The sequence below is a fragment of the Heliangelus exortis genome, chromosome 5, assembly GCF_036169615.1.
Source record: "Heliangelus exortis chromosome 5, bHelExo1.hap1, whole genome shotgun sequence".
Lineage (NCBI taxonomy): Eukaryota > Metazoa > Chordata > Aves > Apodiformes > Trochilidae > Heliangelus > Heliangelus exortis.
In genome coordinates, this window is record NC_092426.1 from 34693693 (window position 1) to 34713113 (window position 19421).

Consider the following 19421-nt stretch of genomic DNA (forward strand, 5'->3'; position numbering starts at 1 on the left):
GCCTGCAAGCCCATCCCACTCTCACCCATATCCAAGAGCCCCCACTCATTTTGAACTGTACTCTGTCACTTTAGAGCCACATCAGCTACTTACACAGTCCATGAGCTAGAGAGCAGCAACAGTGATGGGTGGGTGAGAATAACAAGAAAACAACTATGAAGAGGATAAACAGGTCATCTTTGTTACTTTATGTGGTGTAGAAACATTTAATTCTAACATTTGAATCACTAAGTAGCCATCCAACCATCTGTACAGGCTCTGGGAAGTTTCTTCCCTAGTATCCTGTATTCTTACCCTATTCCTATTCTTATTTTGTTAGATGGTGGTGATGTGAGCAGACCACCACTTAAGACCACAAAGACTGAAAAATGGTGAGGGAACTCAAACTCACACAGAATGACACAACTCTGCCTAATTTTCTCTGCCAGAAAAACATCGTGCATTTTTGCTGCATTTGGGTGTGTTTGCAGATGACCCCAGAACAACTCAAAACCAGCAGTCAAGTCAAAAGGCAGCTGCAAAGAGGGGAATTCATGTTTTCCCTGTCAAAGCTGGAGCATGAAATACAATTGCTGCAGATGAGTACTCACAGTGGGTGGGAATATTGGACACACCTTAATTCTTCTGCCATCCTGCAAACAGAACAGCTTTCTGTGGCTCCACTTTCCAAAATGCCAAAAAGCAAAAGTTTTGTCAGACAGTGGATGTGCATCAGCCCATCTACTTTCTCTGTTTTACATAATTTAAGTCATGTAAGCAGATCTGTTAGATACAGAGTCCATCAAGACCTGCCCAGAAAGGACAGAGTAAAATGGAAACCAATGCTTTTTAACTCCGAGATCTTCAAATGAAAAAAAAATTAAAAAAAAAGAACCAGAGCAGGGTTTCAGTTTTCAGTTCTAAAACCTGCAAGTCTTTTTCATGGTTACAATTTAAGAGCAATCCAGACCTGTATGTGAATTTAATACCATTGAACTCCTCCATGAAAGCAATACAGCAGAAGTCTCAACTGCAAGAGCTGAAGAAAACAGAGAATATTTCCACTTCCAAATTTAGTGAAAAACTACTTTGCACAAGTTTTAAAAGTCAGCTCAAGGCTTACTAAAGCTGAAGGTGTTCCAGAGAGGAAAAAATGTCTGATTAGTATCTCAGGATGCAGATTCTCCCACCCACTCATGGCAGAACATGTCCAAAACCACGCCAATCTGTTACAGGAAACTGTGTCTTAAACAAACACTCAACCCTGTATGTTTTCTAGGGGTTTGGTTTTTCAGGCACAGAATAAAGTTATCCAAGCTAGGACAACTCCAAAGGCCCTTTCTGAGAATTTCTACTCCTAGCCAGAGGGTCCATGAACAGTAAAATATTAGCACTACACATAAATTTTTTTTTTTCTTCCCTGACATACCCCCCCTGGAACTTCCCTACTGTGACAGCCAATTTCAGTTTACATTTCTTGTACTCATCTCCCCACTATCTAGGTGTAAACTTCACTTTGTCCAAATCCCTTTGCTGCCTTCTAGATAGATCTATTTCCAGTCCAAACATTTTCAACCACTGGAAGGCTGTGAAATTTATGCAAATGTGGATTATTTTTTTTTAAATGGAAACTAAATAAGAAATATGAAATAAGCATCTTTTGCCTCTTGTGTTGGCCAATTACTATGTTTTAGATTTGCTATTACATGAAAAATGAATAAAAGTTTCCACTCTACTCTGAAGAAACACAATGCATCCTGAAATCTTTGGGTTCTTATTTAGAAGGTATCATAGTAATTGCAAATTTAATGTAGTCCTACATTTTTTACCAGTCATTATTTAAGGAGAAATATATCCATAGATAAAACAAAAATGCTCTTGCATAAAAGATGATGGCTTCACTGGACTTCCTATGATTGTTCCAATGCCATTTTTCCCCTCTAAAAAATAATCAAAACTTCCCAAAATCCATTTCAGCTGGTGAGGGCAGGAAATTCTGGATGTTAAATTTAAATATAGCCTTAATATTGCCTCATGCTGCTGCATTGTCTGAGAGCCAAGGTCTCAAAGAGTCGGGAGGCAGATAGTAAGTCAGTCCTTTGCCTAACAAGTCATAACAGCAGTGTCACTGCAAAGGGGACAAGGGATGGAGCTTGCCAGGTGTTCCTTTTTTTAATTATTAAGTCCTATTGGCAGCACACTGGCATATTGCCTTGAGGACAGAACTAAGCTTTTGGGAAAGGATTTGAAAAACTCACTCCAAAATGAGACCTGATTGCCAAAATCTAATTGGAAATTTTAGCTTTACCCTCCACAGTCAGCCTGCACAGCTTTGCTTCACAAGTATCCAGATAATGAGCAATCTGCTCTTGATCCTGCATTCAAAGTCCTTAAAGTGATTAACAGATCTGCACATGGACAGAGTCTGGGCTTTCTGCATGCAGCCTTTACCTACCTTCTGTTGGGTACACACTGCCATTCATTGCAGGGGGACTGCATCTTTAGATGCATTAAAGACTCGCTCAGAATTTCACATCTTAAAGGGAAAACAAAGAATATAAATACTATCTCTAGCAATGAGCAAATATTTTCTCTCTTATTACTAGCCACCCAGCAACAAAAATATATATACCTTGGAAGCAAAAGCTTTTTAATTACTTGGTACATGTGAGGGTTCAGCAAATCCATAAAGCTGGCCGACTGTCCTCTTCCATCAACCCAGAGGAGGTGATGGATGTGACAGCACAGCAGTTCTTGGATTTTAAGCCATGCAGTGCAGTATCTCTAAAGAGCTAATGCATGATGGGGGAGGGGGATAGGAAAGGCTTCCAGAGCCAAGATATATTTAGAATCGATCCTTTCACCCAGCCAAGCTGAAAAAAAAAAGTCTTATCTCTTTAGTGATCTGGTACAAAACACTTTGAATGCTTCTGGAGAACACTCAGGTGAATTTCCTGGAAAAATTGACCTGGTAGAGCTCTGGTTTCAGACTAAATCCGACCATACTACTTACACTCAAACAACTTTCTATCTCAGGCATGGATTATTTTATTCCTCATATTCCATTAAATGGTCCAAGGAAAAAAATATAATTATATCTGTACCCTACACAGTGCTTTCACAAATAAATCATCTTGATTTGAAAGCTTGCAACAAATCAAGAACTGTGTTAGGCAACAACAACAAAAAGAAGGAGAATCACATGAATGACATTCATTGTCTCTCAAGGGCTTGTCTGAAAAGAGATTTAATAATAGTGCTTGTTCAGTGGGAGCCATTTGCAGGCAAACAAACTAATATTCATGAGGAAAAAAGGAGTACAGAACTGTTTTGCTTTGGCTTCAATTTAGAGAGAGTCAATAATATCAAACACCATCCACTCCTGGAATTGGGGCTGGTTATTCCACAATCTAGAAAGTAAGGAAGACTTAAAAAAAAACTTCACAGGCAGCAGCACAAACCACAACAGAAGCTGGGAGGTGGGGAGGGGTTGTTATGGTTTGTGGTGTCTTTTTTGAAATCAGAAAGCTGTTTATTTGTTGATGTGTTTTATTTCTGTTAGTTTTCTGACCCAACTTACTCTGTGATCAGTGAGCTTAGTGACTACTACACTACCTAGTAACCAGATGACCATAACCATGTCAAAGCCACACAACTTATTGCATCAAACGAGCAAATCAATAAATCCAAAAGCAAGACTGACAACACTACAACAAGCAGAATTGGGCATATCAAGTTCTGTTAATCAAAATTGCAGGATTTCTCTTATTTTCAGGATCCTTGAAGAATGTAAAGTCAAAAGCAACCTAAGTCCTAACATCTTTCCCTAAGAGGAGAAACAACAGGAAATTCTGTAATACTTTTATGGGAGGTGGGCACCATCGTATAGTGCCTTTACACATACCATCTTTACAGCAATTACCTTTACAAAAATCCCCAATTTAAGCACAACAATGGTGGCAATAACCAAAATCTTAGTGATAGAAGTATTAACCTGTTCCTAGTAAATGGAGCCACTGGCACCCTATCATTTGCAACACATTTAAACAGCAAGCTTATAAACAAGCAAGATTGAAGCCATGCTCACAGTTTAAATGAAGATTTCCAGTTGCAATACAAAGAGCAAATCAACAGCCAAAGCAAATTCCAGAAACCTCTTTGATGGAATCTGTATGTGCATTAGATAGTTTGGTGTTCTGGGAGGGCATTTTTGTTTCAGTAAGAAATGGCATTATGACTGCTTAGATAATGCAGTAAGTGGAAAGGCTGTGTGCAGTGTCAACACAAACAGCTCAGAGCAGGGCTGGCTATCCTCCAGCTTCTGCCTCCTGAAGAGAGCCCAAAACACTACTGCAACATCCTGCCATCACCACCATAACAACTCTTCTACAGGCAGGGACCCAAATATTCAGTTACCTGAGCAAGTTCTCTTCTGCCTAACCTGGAGGAAACACTGAGGAAACCAAACAACGTAATTATAAATCCTTATACATTGCAATAATTTCTGTTCTTAGTGTATGAAGTTCTTTTACCACCTCTTTTCCATATCTGGAAAAAAGTTCAGGTCTGAGGGAGGCTGAATTTATCTTCCCACTATAAGTCAGACAATTAAAAAGCAGTTACATGCCAGCCAATTTTGGCAGCCTTTTGGAAACCAAAATCCCACCAATCTAACTGAAACAATCCTAGAATCAGAAAGTAAAAATGGACTAAAAAGCAGCTACTTAAACATTACATGCTATATGCTGTATTTTTTCAATAGCTTAAAGATTTTACTTCTCTCAAGGGAATATGCACCATCTTCAAAATGGGATATTTACTTATAATTAAGGAATCACCTTGGGTGATGAATCAACACTTCAAAATGTACTTAAACTCAGATGCCTTCAGAGTGAATTTGTTTTGGGTATATTGAAATCCAGAAGAAACTGCTTGATGAGAAAAGCAGAAATGAAGCTGCTGACAGAAATACCTCAAAATTGAACTTAAGTTTATTGGCGTGGGACACACACACACACACAAAACTGCACCTGAAAGGAGTCATTCCAGGTTTCCAGAAAAGGCACAAGGCTGCTTTCACTCTTGACTTCCTATTAGAAATCTCAGAGAACAGATTTCACATTTATCCCAGCTCTGCCACAGAGTGAATTCATGGGACAGTCACACAGAAGCCCAGGTACATCTCAGCTCTGCTCATATCTGTTCTATGGTTCCATTTGCACAATTTGGATAAAGTGCTCAGTGTCATCATTTGTTTTTTTGGTCTTTTAGGAGCAGAAAGAACCCCGCAGAAAAACATGCAATGGTGAAAAGACACAAAAATGATAATTCCTAGGTTTTTAAAAGTCATAGACACCATTTCACTTCTTAAAAAATGAGAGAAACTCTTGGCATTCTTGTCTAGAACAATAAGGGATTCCATTTCTGAAAATGCCTTTTTGCTACTTAGTGCAGATGGGAAAATACCAAAGACATCAAACTTCCATAAAATCTTTCTATTTTTCACTTGCAATTAACAGTAAAGACATTAATTCACATTCAATTAAAACAAATCAGTAACAGGAGATGTGTTTTCATTTTGGAACCCTCAGAAATCTACTAAAACTTTCTGAAAATAAGACTGCACCGTGAAGGCATCAGTCAAAGATCTCAGGAAGGAAAATAGTTGCCCTAATTTAGACAAGGTAAGATAAAAATAAAAACCCCGAGTAAACTGTCACCCTACTTATGTGAACTCCCAGTGTCTCAAGAGCTTAAAAGCCAGTATCACTTTCAGGTATAATTTACAACTTCTAAACTAAAAACGTATGAACTTAAAATATTTTTATCATTCTGATCAACAAAATGTTGTAACATTACTGGTATGAATTTCATTGTCATATGAGAATTATTGTTATTTGGAATTTTTTTAGTCACATTACAAGTGACCAGGATATCAGCACAAAGGCTGATACCCTGGGGAGACAGAAAATTAAGCAGAACAACCAGAGGCAGAAGTTATGAACCATTAGCAACATCATATAACATATCCACAGAACCAGATAAATGCTTAAGGGCAAAACCTGAAAAGTCATCTTTAGTCACACTTAGGTGGACAATAAGGCTGTTTGAAAGGCTTGATTTCTACTGCACACACTTTGTTTTATATATTCAAAAAGAGGTTTACTGTTTTTTGCTCCCTGAACCAGAGAACATCTGCATTAGAATTAATCTCCCAGCTGTTGTCATTGTGTGTGACCCCTGCCCCTCAAAAAATAAATCTCACATTTTAATCACTTTCCTCTTACAGGACAGGGGACCACTCAACTAAGTCCTGATCAATTATTCACCTAATGTAAAGTACTCAGATGCCACTGAAATAGCTTCACTATACTTTTTCTGTGAAGCATTACTCACAGTCATTTAATTGCACTGACAAAGGAAATACATTTGGATAGAAGGTACAGCACTGGAGTTAAGTCAGCAAATCACACTGAAGTACCAGCAGAAGCAACAATAGTGCAGGCTTCCTAACTGCTCTGCCAACATACCTTAAGGAGACCCTGGAAGAACCCTCCTCTACAACACTGCCAGAGAGAGGAATAAAGTCCTTTTCCTTTTCCAGAAAGACCAACCAAGGAGTGTCTCTTATGAATGGATTGGGATGTGAACACTGCAACAAGGAATGAGAACTGTTCATTCACATGGTACCAAGGCTGATGTGTAACATTCAGGTTCAGCTGTCCTTGGGTTGAATGTGGAGTACCTGCAATGAACCCCTGCTTCTAAATTCTGCCCATACTTCCAAAAAAGCCAAAGAACAAGGAGTATGTTAAGTCCTAGGAACAAGTGTCCAGACACCAGGTGAGAGTTAGCTCTGGTAGCAGCTTCATGAAAAGAAAAAAGCTTAGTAACTGCATAAAATAAATGTGTTTGGAATTCTTTAGAAAGCTAGAGCTTTGGATCACAGGATACTTTTTGGTGGCCCAAAAAGTAGGAGAGGTAAACACCTTCAAAAAACTAGAAGGGAAGAACTACTGACTTGACTGAATCAGAATTGTTGGGGGTTATTTTTATCTCTGCCCTTTACTCTCTCTTTGACCTTGGCCATGTCACTTTGCTGTTAATCTTCTGTGCCACTTTGTAGAACACGAACATGGTGACTTCTAGAAAGCACTTTTCTAACTGGCATGAACAGAAAAATCTTTCAACATAGCACAAATAAGAAGCTTGTTTTGCTGAGCCAGTTAAAAAAGAAGTAAATATGCTTTTGCTAGTTCTCTGCTGCATTACTTAACTGGCATTATTCCTACAGCAATGCTGGCATATCTAACATTGGCAGACCAAGAGAAACAAACAGGACCAGCTTCATTACTTACTATACTTCACTAAAACCAACAGAACTGCTTTTTCTGATCCTAAGCACTAGGTGTCAAGCACCTTCCTTTGGCCAGTAATGAGAGTCAAATCACAAAGAAGTGATGAAAGAAAGGAAAACTCAAAGAGCTGTGCTAAACACAGTGATGTTGCCCTCAGTAGGCATTCCTAGTTGCTTGTTCTCCTCTGGATCAGCATTTATTTAGATTATATCATCATATCAGATTATTTAGAAGCCTTCATATCGGGAGAGGCCTACTACAAATTCTGGAACATCCACTCAGTGGAACACCAACATGCAGATGAAGAGGGAAAAGTTAGACACGTGAGGAAAAGAAAAAGAAGCCAGAGAGAATTCTGTCTCATTATCAAATGCCAAAAAGAAATAAATACCTATCTCCTCAGACAGTAGAACAGAATAGTTTCCCTGGTTTATATTCTTGTGTAGTTATACAAACGACCTGCAAGTTGGTAGTGCCACCAGAATGCCTGCTAAAACTTACTGCCAACTGATTTGGCACTCAGCGAGAGTTTCATGTTCTCTAAAAAAGAAATAAAATCAACTAAAAAGTAAATAAATTAAAAACAAAACAAACAAACAAAAAAAAGCCAACCAGGTGTGCCAGTTGTTCTGTGAAGATCTTTATGTGCTTGTTTCCTGATAGCATTCCAAAGCAATAAACCAGGCAGCCCTCAGAATCTCCAAGATTTACAGTAAAAATCTGCCTCAAACAAACACAGTATTTGAAATATACAGGGCACTTTTCCTACACTCTAGATCTATCAACATTAAACATAAGCGATGATCATGAAAAGGAGAGAAAAACTGTAAAAACTAATGGAACTGAAAACCACCCTTTTGGTCAAAAGAAGGAAAACAGACAATTGGTTTGGAGAGTGCTTTTTGGCAAGGAGATTCTCAAGAAACAGACACCTACTGCAGGCTTCAAATAATCCCCTGAAATTCAGTTTCTATACAAGACAAAGTTACTTCACAAAGCAATCAAAATCTTATGTTCTCTACTAAGCCACAAAAAATGTTGAGAACTATTCTGTACATTGTTCTGGTACCTTTGGCAGCTTCCACAAAGCCGCAACAGTTCAGATTTAGAAGGATTTTTTTTTCCAAATCCTTATACCTATATAATTGAGTCATTTTTAATAGTTGTATTAAGGATTCCACTTGACTTAATTTTACTGTTCAAAATGTAACATGACTTTCTCAAAACCTTCACCGTGAAGTGCTGCAGACATCTGAGAGGAAGGCATATTCTGATTTTCTTTTATTGTAGTAGAAAATTGTTTTAAATAAGGGAACTCTACTCTCTCCTACTCTCCCATCTTTTTCCCCAGCTCCCAAACTAACTCCATCTTGCAGCTTCATATGGATGGTGCAGCTTCCAGCTGATGCTTGAAGGCAAGATGAGATGTATGAGAATCACTATTACTAAACATAGGCAGCACCAAGCAGTAGATCAATGCAGCTGATGGTCCCATGGGAGCTCTACAGTACTAGGAAAGAAACGTGTCTGCAAGAACTTTCAAGTTCTTGCAAGGAAAAGCTGTTCCTTCTCCACAGACACATTACTGGTTATTGGCTACAAGCTTGTAATTCTACCTGCACAAAGCTAACAACTCACCCTATTCTAGATTATACACAGTAACTGAGAAAACATCAGAAAAACACAGAAAATGCAAGCCATATATAAATCTGGCTGCAATAACACACCTGGTCTACTAATCTTTATAAATTTGTGAAAAGCTATCCATAGAAAACAGACCTTTCCACAATGCTTATTGCATGTAATGGAAAAGGAGTTTCAGCAATGCACTGACAGAGTACTCAGGAAAGACATGTCTTGAGCAAAGCTGTTTAACCTACGAAAAAACATGAGTGAAGTCTGCATGCAGGTATAGGTAATATACACTGAAGAAAAAAAACCCCAAAACAAACTCAATTAAAAATGACAAGCAGAAAAGAACAAGTGTCCACCTCCCCCCTGCCATCCCCCCAAGAAACCATCCACCATTGTCATAATCTATTATTTAGGGTACTTGCTTTACAGATAAACCCAGAAGAGAACATATTTTCAAATGTTTAAAATAGTACCAACTTATTAAAAATTTCTCTTAAACCACACAGCACAGAATTAAGAACTCTGTATAGCCAAATTAAAGTAAACAGCTGTTTTAATATGCCATGCCCATACCTGGGGTTACTAATAGGTCTTTTTTCAACAGTTACAAAACAATGATTGATTGCTTTAAATATGTGAAGTCCTTCCTTCCAGTACCAGCTCCTACAGTTATTCAGTTTCCTAAATGCAGCACTTCCTTCTGCACATTTAACTGGGCTAGAATTTTCCTGTAGAGGATAACAGAATCACAGAATGTTAGGGGTTGGAAGGGACCTCGAGAGATCATCAAGTCCAACCCCTACATTTCCATTCTAGGTCTGATGGTATCTTTGGTCAGGACTGCCCTATAAATTTCTCTGCCTCTCTCACCCAAACATAGGATGCATTTGAATCTTTCCACAGTCCTTCCCATTCATTCTTCCTTTATTATTGCTTCCTCCCAAATCAGGAAAATTATAGGAATATACCAGACCCCTCAACTTCTCCCTGGCAATCTGCAGGGTGGCACAATTATGTACTGCTGATTCCCCATGACAAGAGTATACTCTTGGTGCTAGCATCCATATCTGTGTTTTTCTGGTGACTTTGTGCACTGGTACTTCTAAGCTGGGCTGGCTCCCTGGCTGAACTGTTTCTCTTCTACAACTAATGGTCTCTACTCTGAATGAAACAGTCAAATACCAGGAGTTAATAGCTTTTTACCTTAGAAACAACTTTCATTCTAAGCCTCAAAAGCTTTCAGATAGCATTAAGCAATTAAAGTCCTAACAGCCTATTAGCAAAACAAGCAAGTATTTTCTTAGGTAAGGAGGAAAGGCCCAACATTTGAAGGCAACTATTATTTATTCACAGATGAAGCCACTCATCCATTACCCAAGCCAATCAATCCTTCATTTTACAGCATTTACCAATATATATATATATTCTCATACGTAAAGGAAAGGGAAAATTTAGATATCAGGGTATTTTTATAGACACTAAATATTGCCTTATACTATCAACAGGATAACCTTAACAGTGTGAGAATAATATCATAGAACCCAATTGAAAATCTCTCAGTTTCTATTTCAAACTCACTAACAGTTAATTCTTTCCTTCAGGACAAACAACATCAATTCACTGCTGCAATATTTGAGACCAAAAAAAACACAGGAAGATTCTGTAAGGCCTAGAAATGTACAGGATTATAATGGTTAATGCTAGCTCTGGTGAATCTATTTAAGATTAAAATTCCCATCTGTCAGACCTCTTTGCTAGACATTACTGCCCTTAAAGCAAAAGAGAACATGTGCTTGCATCCCAGCCACCCAGTTCCTAGTGCTTTGTATTCACTCAAAACATAAGTGTTCATAATGACACACTTATGTAAACCACTGCAGCCAACATGCAGGTAAAGCATTTGCTCCTGCCATGCAGACACAGACAAGAGGAGAGAAAGGCTGAACAGCTGCATGCAGGCATCAGGAAAGGACAAGATGATCTTTAAATCTGCAGAAGTTTGCCTCCACACTCACAATGTTCTATGAAGGCATTTGACTTCAAGTCAATTTTAAGTCTGGGAAAATTAGTAACACTACAAAATATCCAGGTGGCATACAATAATGCTGTCAGTATTACAGTGTACCAAAGTACAGCTGCTATGCTCTAATGGGTCAGCTGCATCCCATGTAAAGCACCATAAAGCACCATAAACATTCTGGGTGTACAACAGAACCCAGCAGGATACTTCCTTTTACCTGAGGAAAGGTTTCTCTCAATACCATCTCTGTGATGGGTAGAGAGAAGATCCCCTCCAACAAGGATGGGTTAAATCTCCCCCAGGGATTAGATTTCCCCTCAGGGAAAACAGGCTTGCATATCATCCAAATAGCAAAATATACCAAGTAAAATGAAAATGTGAGGGCATTTATGTTTTCAAATGAACACTGGTCCTTCCAAAAAGCAGAAGGAGAATACACATTTGAAGTTCAACAAGACTTCCCAACATACAGAAGTCTGCCAAAATGCCAGTAACTAAGACAGTGTATATATACATATATACATATATATATATATATATATATATATATATATGAATTACTGGAGAAGCATGCTGTATTTACAGTTGCATTTTGCATTTCATTTTATTTGTGTCCACAAAGTAAAAGCATTTACATGTTTCCTGTGGTCCGTAACACCACGCTGTAGATAAATAAACCCCTCTAGGATTGGATTAGAGGATACAGTGGTTCACAAGACAAGATAGTTAACACCATTCCCCACTTTTCTTTGCATCATTTCTTTGCAAAAACCTAACCCCAGTACCCTGGCTGTTCACTGTGCAGCACTTACTGTTGCTGGACTTCAGGTCACGGTGAATTATGGGAACAATTGCTTCCTCGTGCAGGTAGTTCATTCCCCTGGCAATCTGGACCGCCCAGTTCACGAGGATGTCAGGAGGTATCCTTTTACCAGACAGCACCCTATTTAGAGATCCTCCACGGGCAAATTCCATGATCAGGCAAAGATTAGGTTCCTTCAAACACACACCCCTGAGGGCAATGATGTTGGGATGCTTTAACATGGCAAAGAGCTTGGCCTCTTGGCGGACATTCTCAATGGTCTGGCTGATGTCCTCGTCAGGGTCATAGCGAGCTGCCTTGACAGCAACCTCATCTCCTACCCAGACAGCTCGGTACACTTTTCCAAAACCCCCTATGCCAATGATTTCTTCCAGAACAAGCTCTGAGAAGTCGATCTCCAGCACTAGGGAAAGAGGAAAGAAAAAGCTGTAAACATGTAGCGACCACGTAACCTGTACATCAGCTGAAGGCCCGTGTTGCCCAACCTTGCAGCAAAGACCCATTTTCACTCCAGGAGACAAATGAAAGCAGCAGTCTCTTCTGACAACTGCTGATGGCAAAATATGGTGGTCAAACAGATCTTGCAGTATGCCAAAACCTGTACAAAGTACTCACTGCGAAGGGTGATGGATTTTAGGTAACAGTGGTGAATGATATGCTTAATAAAACAGCCTCCTCTTAATACTCTTTAACTCTTATAACTCTGACACCCCCTTAAGGATAAACCCTCATTTTCTGTTCTCATTGACAGCACAAGATTACAAAAGCAAAAAAAAAACCACACCCATGGGCTGATCTTCACTGACTTCACCGCAGTGCTTAATGTGACATATTTAATGCAGCACAAATTATATTTGTTCCTGCAATAAGAGATGTTCAACTGCCACTGACAATCTTTTAGTCCTTCCCAAATCATGCTTATTCCTCCATGTCTCTACAAGCTTTGCAGATCTGTTCCCCCCAGGATATGTGCCAACCAATTCTAACACTACCAACAACAGTGTGACAAACAGATGGGTCACACCACATAGTGAGCATGCAGAGCTAGCAATAAAAAAAAAAAAGTATTCTTTAATAACTCACAGTGCATTTTTATTACAGAAATTGTATTAACAGATTCATTGTTTTCAATTCTCCTGCACTCACAACTCTACTCTACAGCCTGCCACAGTAACTGGTGGTTATTTGGTGTTAAGGAATAAAAATCCACAGATGCACGTCTTAATTCAGCACATAAACTGCTGTTGGAGCAAAAGATTTGAGAAAACGTGTCCTGTACAACTGTATACTAAATATAGTTTATGCTCACAGATGGCCAAAAGAACCCATCCAATACTGACTGATGTAGAATGGAAATCCCACATACTGACCAAAACATGCTGAAACTGCAGAATTCACAATAGTGGCAGAGATACTACTGATGCTGCTCTGTCTGGTATTTTGGTGGTTACTTATTACAATCAAGAAACCTTTTAAAGTTTTAAAGGAAAAATACTATAATGCAAAGATTTAAGTAGAAAGTCACTAAGTCTATTAATACTTTCCTGCATTTTAAATAGCAAATCTGACATGGTTCCCCTGCTTTGTATAGCAGAAAGGAAGTTGAGTCTCTAGTGGACTTACTTGATGTAGGAATTAAATGAGAGTACAGGGCTATATTACTGGATTTTGTAGTTATTGATTGTACACATAAACCTCTCCACTGCTTTCAGAAAAAATTACATTGTCATAGAAGTGAGAAGAGGTTAGATTCCACTTAAGTAAATACCTCAGTGATTCCAATCAAGTATCTTTCCTAAGTATAAGTCTGCAGTGCAAGATGTAGTCACCAACAGGATGTAGTTAATATGAATTCTGCTGCCCACAAGTGCATGGGGATTCTGGGGGGGGTTGGTTTTTGATGGTGTTTTTTTGTTTGGTTTGGGTAGGGTTTTTTGTGGGGTTGTTTTTTGGTTTTTTTTTTTGTTGAGCTGTCTTCCATGAACTCTTAAAAGCCTGGCTGACTTTTGTAAATCAGCCAAACCTAGGAGCTGACTGCATTATATCCTTCAGCTTCCTATGCAGTACAGGCAATAATACATCTGAATGCCTAACTAGTGCAGTAAGGATGACTGTGTTCCTTTTCCTGGTGTTCCATGAACAGCATATTAATGGAAAACAAGATAGAAAACTCAGCAGAAAAATATCCTAAGAGGAGGAAAAGCCAGGACACAATAAGAATTCATCTGTCTGTTACTGTGAGTACATCTTTTGGGAAACACACTAAAGTTCAAGGATTTATACTCCTACAACAGTAGCTTTGGTGCTCACATGCTCATGAGCATTTTGATTACTAGAAAAGACAGTAAATTCTGACCAGAAACAATGAGCTAGAGATTTGAGACTATCCTGACACTGTGTCACAAGCAATTCTCACTGGTAAAATATTGAAAGAAACCAGATGCTGAGTGCCATCACCTTCAGTTGTAAGAATTTCAGTACTGGTAGAACACTCACTTAAATCTTCTCCTCCTGGGGACAGTCAGAAGACTGAAACCAAACCAAAGCAAACACACAAAGCCACAAAGCAACACCGACAGTCCCAAGAGCTCCCGACACACAAGATGCCGGTGGGAGTCGCCACCACTTCTTCCCTCGGGCATTTCAGGGATTCAGGAGGCCTCCAGCCACCGCTTCAGGCGGCCCCGCGGTGCTGAAGGGACAGCTCCGGACCCGGACCGACCCAAGGCAGCGCCCGGCCGGAGGGCTGGAGGGAGGACAGGGGGGAGACCAGGGGGGGAAACAAAAAAAAAAAAAAAACCAAAACCAAACCCAATCCCCCCCCCGAAAAAAAAAAAACCAACAACCCAAAAAAACCCTCCAACTGCCCCCAAAACAAAACAAAAAACCAAAACCAAACAAAAACACAAAAAGCAAACAAAAAACTAAAAACGCAAAAAGCAAACAAAAAACTAAAAACACAAAAAGCAAACAAAAAACCTAAAAACACAAAAAGCGAACAAAAAACTAAAAGCACAAAAAGCAAACAAAAAAACTAAAAACACAAAAAGCAAAAAAAAACTAAAAACACAAAAAGCAAACAAAAAACTAAAAACATAAAAAGCAAACAAAAAACTAAAAACACAAAAACAAAAAAACTAAAAAGCCCACAAAAACAAAACAGAAAAACCCAAACAAAAAACAAAACAAAAAACCAAAACCAAGCAGAAACACGAAAACACAAAAAGCAAACTAAAAACACAAAAAGCAAACAAAAACCAAAAAAGCCCACAAAAAACAAAAAAAACAACAAAAAACCCAAACAAAAACCAAAAAAGCATAAAAAAGAAAAACCAAACAAAAAACAAAAAATGAAAGAACAAAAAACAAGCAAAAACCAAAAAACAAAAGAAAAAAACCAAGAAAAATTAAAAAACGAAAGAACAAGAAAACAAACAAAAACCAAAAAATGGAAGAGCAGAAAAGCAAAAAAGCAAAACAAAAAACCCATCAAACACAACAAACAATCCAAAAAACGACCCAAACAACCCAAACAAAACAAAAACAAACAGAAAAAGAACTATCCTCCTGCTGGATGCACCAATGAACAAGTCTGGGATAGGAAATGATGAGTTACACTTCCAGGTGAAATTTAAGCCTAAATTATTTTGCAAATAATTATTTTTTTTTTTTTACTCTCAAGCACAACCTTGGCTTCACTTTTGAAAATGTTTTTCTAAAGCAGACAGAGCAGCTCATCTCGTAGGCAGCTTAATGAGAGAAAAACTTCACCTTTAGAAAAGTTTTGTTGTTTTTTTGGGGGGGTTGGTTGGTTTTTAGTTTTTTAGTTTAAGGTATTTTGCACTGCAATAGTTTCTTCATTTTCACAGACTTAGTTATACGGCTACACTAGTGCACAAAATAGTTGGTTTTCTTCACCTTTCCCTATTTCTTCACTTTTCTTTACATATTTTCTTCACTTTTCCATACTTCCACATTAACCCCTTTTCTAAACTCCAGTCCATTTAGCAGATAGATATTCCCACTGCCCTTAGTTCTGTGTGGCCTAACATGCATTTTTTGCCTTGAAATTTAAGAACTCAAATGCTACAATTCCTCTGGGGACCAACAAGGAATTAGAGACAGTACACCATGAACCACGTTGACAGTGTTTACCAATGCAATGGCCATGTTGACAACAGCAAAATACTGTTTAATCAGTATTTATGACACCATATGGTTAAGCTATTTAATTCAGGCCAGAGTGTGCAAGACCCCAAAGCACAGATGAGGGTCCTCTGAGTTGTTCCACTGCTGACAGCCTCCAGAGGTGACTTCTATCATTCGTGTCACCCCCAAAATTCAAGGACACTACATGGATGGCCAAGAGGCAGTATGCCAGTATTAACTATACTACCATAGCTCACAGTAGCTGCAAAACTCCTAGAACTTAGGCTCCAAAACCTCCACCAAACATGAAGGTAAATTTTAGGAAAGCAACTAAAAATAGGTTCTGTTCCCAGGTGCATGTCTATAATGACACCCTGCATTACTCCTGCAAAAGTTTAATGCTTCATAGTCCAAAAGTTAATGGTAGACTGCTCTTCCAGGCAGCTATCAAACTAAAAGAAGGTATCAGGCCTGATACTTGATATCTCAGCAAAGAGATTTATAACATAAAACTTGAAAAGCCCACACAACACCCACCAACTTTACCCCCTGTTTGACTTGGTCAATATTTTTTTATATATAAAAAAAGAAACACGCTTCCTTATCATATTAAAAACCTACTGGAGAGCAATAAATTATACTCTGTCATGAACACACGGTTGATGACTTGAGAGAACTGTAGTGGTGAGAGAATTAGGAGGAGAAAACAAGGATAAAGGAGGAAGGTGCAACTCCACAACTGTTCCTCAACTACCAAACCACAGGAAGTGTGATAGGAAGGGAAATCCACACCTACAAAGCCTGCACTTTAACAGCCAAAACAGGAGAGGACCTAAGGCTTCAGAAGAAGTTCTGTAGAAATGGTTCTCCTGACTATGCCAAAGGCAAAATCTAATAAACTTTCCCAGTGTCTTCTGCATGGGGGGGGAAAAATACAATTTTTTATGCTGTTTAAGCATGAAAGAAAGCAACAGCACTGCACAACCTGGTCCCTTCACAGTCTCAAGGGCAATACTGAAAATTACTGAATTTCTACCTAAACGCTCTCAAGCAGAATGTAGAATAAGAAAAAAGCTATTAGTTGTATTCCTTGGAGATGTGTCCTAAATAGGACAAAGCATCCTTTTACTTTCTAGAAAAGCCTACTTAGTCTGAAGATTTTTCTCTGCCCCTCCAAAAAAACAAAAAAAGCCTCATTCTTGCATGAACTGACAATAGTGATAAACAGGGTCTAGAAACAGTCACTCCACACTGTTTCTCTATCCACAATTGCACATAGTGGCTAAAAAAAAAAAAAAATAAGTACAGATGAAATGGCCCTATTCTCTGATGCCAACAAAGGCTTCCAAACTACACTGAAGCCGACATAAACAAACCCATCTCTTCACGCCTCCAGCATCACAACTTAGTTAAGCAACCCTCGGTTAGACCCAAATATCCAAACACAGATAAAACTCATTCACAGCTATTTTAGAAGAGAATATTTAAGAATAAAAAGGACTAAGGAGGAATACGGTAACACAAGGCAACTTATACATTTTTAAATCAGAAAAAATAGGCGCTTTTTTTTTTTTCCGGTTAGGAGAAAAAAAGAATCCTGAACAATTGCGAGCTGTGAATGGACACCGCAGGAAGCAAGGGCTTCTTATCAAGCAACCTCCCCTGAAAGGTATCCTTAAAGGGAGAGTCACCAGAGCCCTCGGTGACACTGCCGAGTTACCAAGCTCCAGCAGCCCGGTGAAAATTTCCCAGCCCCTGGAAACTCAGGACTTCCCACCGGGAAACTGCTCCTGCCGCCAATAAAACGCCAACACATAGCGCTGGGTTCGGCCTCCCCGGAGAGCAGCGCTTGCCTGGAAGACAGGAGGGCACTGGAGCAGCAGGAATGCAGCTGCGGGATAGGAAACGGAACCGGACGGAACCGGGGCGGCTCGGGCCCAGCCGAGCGGCCTGGAGCAGCCCCAGGGGTGAGGGGCCGGGCGGTCGCAGACCCCGCGGGGCCCGCTCGCCCCTGTCCCCTCTCTCTGTCGCCGGCCAGGCCCCACGGCTTCCCACGGCCCTCCCCCACCGGCCTGGGCCTCCCCTGGATCAACGGAAGGGCCGGACCGGGCCTCCCTCCGTGCCTGCGGCGGTCCCACCGCCCCTCCGGAACCTCAGGAGGACCGGGCCGGAACGACCCCCCCTCCCCCGCCTCATTCCGGCACTCTCAGCTCCTGCCGGGCGTCCCTCAGGCGCCTCACGACAGCTTCACTGCCCCCGTCCCCGGTCCCACAGGAGGGCCGGGACCGGACCAAGCCCTCGGCTCCCTCCCCGCCCCAGGTGGCTGAGAGATGCCGCGCCGAGCAACCCCCCCCGCCCCCGGGCCCCCTTACATTGTATAGCGGGGGGTGGCGGGTAGCGGGCCCGCAGCTCCGGGCCGCCCCCTTGCACGCCGCTGCTCACGTAGTTGCTGGGGAAGATGCCGACCCGCTGGTCGATCTTGCCCGTCCACCAACCCTCGTCGCCCGACACGTGCGAGTCCCGGGACAGCACCTGCACCACGTCCCCCGGCCGCAGGCTCAGCTCGTCCTCGCCGCACGCCTCGTACTCGAAGACTGCGGTCCAGAGCGGCCCGCCGCCCGGCGGCTCCCCGCCACCCGCGCCTTCCTGGCTGAGCTCTGTGAGGGGCTCCATGGCGAGGTTGCTCCATAGGGGGAGGCACCCGCGGCAGCCGGGCGCTGCGGGGGGCGGCGGGGCCGGTACCGCCGCCTATTGTTCATGCGGCCCGGCGCCTGCCGGCAGCAGGTGCCGCCACCGCCGCCGCTGCTGCTGCCGCCGCTGCCGCCGCCGGGGAACGGGAGGAGGGGGAGGGAGGGGGGGGAGGGCCCGGCGCGGATGCCGCCTCAGCCCAGCGCGGGAAGGGGCGAGGGCAGGCAGCGAGTGCCGCCGAACCGCCGCCGCATCCCCCCCCTCCTCCTCGCCCGCCTCCGCCTGCCGCCGCGGCCGCGCATCCCGGAGCCACCTGACTCTCTGGCAGCTTCGGCGGCGGGAGGGGAGGGGAAGCTCCGCCTCTTCATCCTCATTGGCCGCCGCCGCCGTCCGTCAACAACGCCCTCACCTGATTGGCGGCCCGCGCTCCTTCGGCCGCGCTCCTTTGGCCGCGCCCCTTCCCCGCCCCGCCCCGGGCCTCGGCCTCTCGCGCTTCCCGGTGTCTCCTTCCCCCCCCCTCTCCCTCTCCCCCCCCCCCCGCCTCAGCTTTCGCTTCCCATTGGGCCTCGCGGCTCTCGTCACCACGCGCCCCAAACTCCGCTCCTTATTGGCTGCCCCAGGAGAATGAGACGCGAGGTGGGCGGGAAGGGCGGGGACCGTCGGCAGCACCGTCACCAGCAGCGGGGCGGGAGTCGGCAGTCCCGGGGTGATAAACTCCTCGTCCTCACGCCCCTCCTCCCCTCCCCAGCGTCCGGGCCTCTCGTGTGGG

General features: G+C 41.8%; 1 protein-coding gene across 13 annotated transcripts in view; it reads right to left on the bottom strand.

Annotated features, from left to right (window-relative positions):
- Positions 1–18981, bottom strand: part of MAP3K9 (mitogen-activated protein kinase kinase kinase 9) — a 68575-nt gene extending 49594 nt beyond the window's left edge. For all 13 annotated transcript variants that reach the window (XR_011726028.1, XR_011726027.1, XR_011726026.1 and 10 more), the window contains exons 1-2: positions 18337–18981; positions 11805–12218 (exon numbers count right to left, since the gene is read on the bottom strand). Coding sequence is in view for 3 of the 13 variants with exons in the window: in XM_071744523.1 (XP_071600624.1) it covers positions 11805–12218; positions 18337–18637 (715 nt within the window). In the remaining 10 variants the exon portion in view is untranslated. The remainder of the gene's footprint in view (positions 1–11804; positions 12219–18336) is intronic.
- Between the last annotated feature and the right edge of the window lie 440 nt (positions 18982–19421).